The sequence below is a fragment of the Scomber japonicus genome, chromosome 2 (assembly GCF_027409825.1).
Source record: "Scomber japonicus isolate fScoJap1 chromosome 2, fScoJap1.pri, whole genome shotgun sequence".
Lineage (NCBI taxonomy): Eukaryota > Metazoa > Chordata > Actinopteri > Scombriformes > Scombridae > Scomber > Scomber japonicus.
This window is the reverse complement of record NC_070579.1, coordinates 17513385-17519384: the sequence shown is the minus strand read 5'-3', so window position 1 is coordinate 17519384 and position 6000 is coordinate 17513385. Positions and strand designations below refer to the sequence as shown.

At 37.5% G+C, this 6000-nt stretch overlaps 1 protein-coding gene across 1 annotated transcript; it reads right to left on the bottom strand.

The window, feature by feature from the left end:
• On the bottom strand, positions 1–5295 carry LOC128380269 (tetratricopeptide repeat protein 39B-like). The gene is made up of 15 exons (XM_053340017.1): positions 5164–5295; positions 4913–4989; positions 4032–4161; positions 3811–3916; positions 3591–3656; positions 3358–3466; positions 3154–3221; positions 2791–2850; positions 2496–2657; positions 2281–2372; positions 2063–2183; positions 1847–1958; positions 1638–1755; positions 641–757; positions 1–115 (listed from the first exon to the last, which is right to left on the bottom strand). The coding sequence occupies exons 1-15, from the start codon at positions 5280–5282 to the stop codon at positions 1–3; spliced, it is 1572 nt and encodes a 523-aa protein (XP_053195992.1). The 5' UTR covers positions 5283–5295.
• Positions 5296–6000: the final 705 nt, after the last annotated feature.

Sequence of the window (6000 nt, the reverse complement as noted above, 5' to 3'; positions counted from 1 at the left end):
TTAAGCAGGCGTACGTGAAGGTGGAAGTTTGGCTGCAAAGGAGCCCATGGTGTTGAGTGCTGCATGGATACGGAAGTGTAGCCTTGACTCCATGCTGTAGTCTTTGAAGTTCGTCCTACAAATGAAAAAAGTCTATCGTTAGCTCTTATTTACCAATATGGTAGCAAGATAGCACTATAACCACAATGTCTCTTGCATGTGTGGGTGCATTCAGTTCCACTTTAGCACATCAGCTCATCTTCCCTTCAGGGAGCCTCCTAGTGGTGATATAGGTTTTATACAATAACTGCTCTCCATCAACGGCAGGGAATAAAATCTTAAGGAGGTGCTGTTAAGAGTATTTTTGAGCTTAAATGCAGGCAGAAGTGGAACTGATCTTGCAAATACCCAGATTTCCCATAAAATCAAACCCATCCTTTTAGTAACTTTTTTAAAACAGGGGGCTTTTGAGTACCTGACAACACAACATTGTACATGTTCATTAAAATTGGACCAAACTTTGCTCTTGGGTAGTCATTTTTATCTGGGCCTTATGAATTTATTATTTGATTTTGAGGCAACACATCATCCAGAAGCAAACATTTCATTACGTGGAACCAGCTGTAACTGTAAGGACTCTGAATGGGATGAAAACACTTACTTGGCATCTTCAATAACGGCAATGGCCTTCTCAATGTTGCCTTTCTGTTTGTGCAACAGGCCCAGCTCATACATGGTATATGGCACCAGGTAGTCATCATACTTAATATAATTTTCACTGAAAAAAAAGAAAAAAAAGTCACTTTAATGGGTTCAACAATTCACAATGACTGTAGCAGAAATCAATCTATTTTAGGTCCCCAATATACAGTAGTAGTCGTAGTAATGTAAAGTCCCATATTCTCAACCACTCATCCTGTCAGTTTATACAGTTCAAATACATACACAAAATGGTGAGGCTGTATAGATCACACATTTAGGTATAGATTTAAAAACGTGAAGCAATGTGACGAATATGCAATGTTCGAGAGAAATAAGTTCAGTGTGTCATGTGTAGTACATTTTAAGTCATACTCCAGGTTGACTGACAGCCATTATTTGCTGAGAGAAATGTGGAAATATGGTTTAGTTTGCAAATTAAGATCAATCCAAATATAAATGCAATAGCTGACCTTAAAATTGATGAATAAGTAAAAATCCAAAAGGTGCAGCCACAGTACCAAGGCCAATATTTTCCACATATGCAAGTATTGAGTATTTCACATGTATTAATCATTACATGGCTCGACCGATGGGAGATACTACGTGCCCAAACAAAGACCAAACTGTACTGTTCTTTGTGGTCAGGTAATCATACATACTGACGGTTTTTCTGAATTTGAAATAACTGGTTTTGTAAGTTATTGGACCGAATACTAAAATAGAATACTTACAAGAGCCCCTAGATTGATGTTATGATGTAGAAAATACTTGCTCAACAGTATTTGTTTTTAATAGTGCATTCATTTGACTATTTAACAAGAACAGAAGATATTTCAATTGCGATAGCTGTAGCCATTACTGTTACAGATTCAATAAAATACATAAATTCTATAGCAAATAAAGCTTATAAGGTGTTATAAGGGTGTTAAGTGATTCATGGTATGATGTTGATTCACCTGGAAATGACTTGGTTGAAGCAGAGCTCAGCCTGGACCAGGCGCCCCAAATGTCTGAGACACAAGCCCTTCAGCAGCTGGACAACACACTGGTCATCCAGGTGATACTCTGATGGATCTGCACATGACACAACAAACTGTAAGTTACATTTGGTAACAAAAAGATAAAACCCTAAACATATTAAAAGTTATTCTGTATATCCTCTCACTTGGATCATCTTTTAGCTGCTCCTCTGCTTTCTCTAAGGTGCTCAAGATGCTTTCAGTCAGCTCGGGTCTTTTGCCAACTATTGTGAAGCCATTCCACACATACATCATTTCCTGTAACAAAAAACAATGTTGAATGCTATTCTTTAAAAATGGTAGTACTGGCTTTAAACACGTGTGTTTCATTGAAAATATCATTGTAATATCATTTTCCTCACCAAAGCAGGGACAACTAGTTTCACAGGGTTAGAAGAAGAGTATCGCTGTGCCTTCTTTGCTGCAAACTTCTCTGTTGGAATCGACTTCCCAGCAATCTTCAGTCTGAGACCGTCTACCTGCCTGCAAACCACATGTTCCACAGTTAATAGATTGATACATTTTGTTTACTCATTATTTTTTACGGATACATTTTTTTGTTGCTGTCTTCCTAGCACACCTGAATAATTCCACCACATTTTCTCCCAGTTGTTTTACTTCTTCCTCTGAGAGCATGCTCAAGATGGCGGCTTTCTGGAATACATAGACAGCCTACAAGAAAAGAGAAAATCAGCTTGTCATTAGAGGTGAAAAAACATACATACATCCATACATCCATCTCTATCTCAGAAATTTGATGACATGGCAAAGGGAGAAAAAGGATGAGTTAGTTACCTGGGACCACTTGCTTTCCTTGCAGAGCCGGTCAGCATAACGATACGCCTCCCTCCAGTTTTGTTCGAAAGAATAGGCCCACATCAGCTCCCAGTAACACAGGTGGTGAATCTGACGCCACTCTTCCTGTGCATCAATACATGCCAGGAACTTCTCCTGGGCCTGTAGAAAAACCGACGAGCTTTCAGTTTATCTCTACCGAAAACTACCAAATGAGCTGAGATTGCTTTCTTTTTTTTCTTTTTTTTTTAAACAAAGAAAATTGAGCTTTCAGTTACACAGCAGCAGTACTTACAAATGTGAAGTTTCCTTTGAGCAAAGCAATTCTTGCAATGTAGAAAAGAATGAGTGCTCCCTGTGGACAAGATGCAAACTAATTAATTCAAAAGCAATTCATCTCACCACGGGAAACTGGGGACATCCTCACCCAGAATCAATAAAAAAAAGAAAGAAAAAGTCATAGATGCTACATAGTTAACTTTAGGAGATGTTGCTGCAAGTCTATAGGATTCGGCACACCTCAACTTACAATTTGTGACTATTGAATTTTATATATGAGGCATACCACACAACATTACAAATACTGCAATATTGTTTGACATATAAACTGGAATTAAAATGTTCAAGTAATTCATACAGTAAAAAACACTCAGCTTACATTAGGGAACTTTTCAATGTAAGGGGCTAGCAGGGCTTCAGACTCAGTGAGGTTTCCTTCCCCAGTACCTTGAGGAGAAAAATCAAGAGAGAGGTCAGAAAAGAAAAAAAAAAGACATTACAAATTTATTTTATTGCAAATAAAAAAGGACAGATTTTTGAATTATGGGGAAAATTTGCAGCTTCTTGACAATATTGTTCTTACCGAGAATCACAGAAATGTAGAGATGAAACATCAGCAGTGTCAAAGTGCTGAGGATAGATCGCAGGCTGTCACTGGCTGCTCCCTCTCTCAACTCTGACAAACCCAGCTCCTGTGGAGTTATTGGCCAATTATTTCACATTGTGCACCAGTACCAAACAAATTAAGTACATTATAAGTTTTACTGAAACTGGACATGGGCTCCATTTTTTTGCATGAAGACTGATTGTACCCACCTGGTCTCCTGAGAAACCCAAAAACTCCATCAGTCTGAGGACTCTGGATGGAAGCAGAGACAGCATCTGATAACAAAATTTTAAAAAATTAAAAAGTAGCCAGTTGATGAGTTAATAGTGATACAACCTTTTACAAAACGGGGCTTACATTTCTATTTGAAATAGCTTACATGGCTTTTAGATCTGGTATCATTTTTTTTCCTACTGTGTAAACTCTCACCAGATTAAATGATCCAATGCCCATGTTGACACCGCCCCTGAAATGAATGTGTGTGCTCCTCAGCGTATCCACCTCATTTGTGACATTTATCATGGCCTGGCATTCTCTGATGGAAAATACAACATACCATTAAAAAAGAAAGCTTAAATGTGCATTCTCATTCTCTCATTGACCTATACATGTATTATTTCCCCAACAGAAATGCCTTGTAAGCCTCCTACTTGTAAATCTGATAACTGCTCCGGATTCTCATCCCTCCTTTGATGAAGCCGATTATACTCTCATCTAAGAAAGTGAGAGCTGCTTTCTGCAGTAGAACCTCAGCGTAGCACAGCTCTGCATGCATCTCTTCTGTGGAGGCGAAATAAATTACATATTTGGTGAAAAATCATAATTAGTTATACAAGAATGGATGAAGGAGCCATTTTGTTATACAAGTATTTGCCCTACATATTTACATTTATTATGGGCAGCACATAATTGCATATGCATAAGTCAGTCAACAGAAAAGTAATCAGCCATTTTTGTGATAACCGTTCATTTTTCATGCCACAATACTAAACTTTTATTGGTTTCAGCTTTTTCTGGTTTGACATATACCAATAAATTGAATGTTGAGATTTTAGATTGTTGGTTGGACAAAAGACACCAGTGTTACCTGTAAGAAAATTGTAATTTTTTAAATTCATAGATTGTAGAATTAATTAAGAAAATAATGTGCAGATTAAATGATAATGAAAATAATCATTAATTGCATCCCATTAAAAACTGTTTGTCATGAAGTAACCAGAGTAGACCAACACCCACAAAACAGATGTTAAAGTTTGTAATGAAATATATAGGATGCAATACCACTTAGCCAAACAGGACATTAGTAATATAGCAGGAAAGAGAAGTGGTATAAAATCTCTGCACATTTATAAAAATGTCTGTGTACAGGACTAACACTACTTCTTCTTTGTGCTGTAACCCATCTCTAAATTCTGGTCATTTCAAGTTGATAGATTCAAGTATGTCATTATCCAATTAACTATTCAGATTCCTTTGCGTTTTCTGTATGTCAACACAATGTACAATCAGCACATAGTGAGAGATTACTCACCTTCTGTCAGTCGATCAGCTGGTTGTCTATACCACAGGTTAGATAGAGTCTCCACTATTCCAGTTTTCTTCCTAAATCTAGGTTAAGGAACACACAGTACTGAGTCAACAGCAGTCAACGTGTTAACCAATGAATTTATCTGTATACCCACAATTTTCTAACCCAAAAAACATACCACATGTCCCAATGTTGAATCGTTAACATAAAAAAAAGGAAGCTAGACCGTACACATCACACTTTGCTTATCATACCTTTGGCATGTCAGTAAGGATTCTCTCAGTGACGTCATGGCAGCGTCCATGTCCTTTGGGTCAAAAGTCATGCCTGCCTGCATCACCAAGATGCTGCTGTATCCCATTGCATGGTACATGCTCTGACTCTTCCTGAAGGGGACAAATGCAATGATTTTTTAAAAACCTATGCAGATACCAAGTGATAAAGTAATAAAAGAAGAATATTAAAAAAATAAATCACATTCCTCTAACTAACAGTGAAAAACCTGCAGTGTTTAGATAAAATCTGGAGATCGTTGAGAAGGTCAGTGACCTACCAGGGTTTTAGAAGAGCCAATGCATCAGCAAATCTATTGTTCAGAAAAAGCTCGAGGGCCGAGGAGCATTCCTTCAATGCAGTCTCTAAATCCAATTGAGGTGGTCTGGAGGAAACAATGGCAAATTTATTGTTTGGCTTCCACATAAACATCTGGCATCAAAAAGTATGAGTGTACAAATCTCAGACAGATGTCACTCTGGAAAACCTCAGGATTTCCTTCATATTGTTATGTAAAGCTCTGTATTACTAGGTTCAACTAAGTTTTAAATTTACTTGCACAGATTACTTCAGTCTTTTTTATCATGGCTTGTGTTAAGCTGGATAAGATGTGCAACATATTGGTGAGCTGAATGTGCAAAGCAAAGGAGGGTTAAACTATGTGTATGCATTTTTTGAGACATTAACATGTCATGCACCAGAAGTGCCCAGCCCAAGTCGGCTTACAAGACACCAAAGAAAAAAAAGGAACAAATAATAGCAAATGAAAACCAGATAACAGACATCAGAGCAATTAAACATATCAACCATCCTGACGC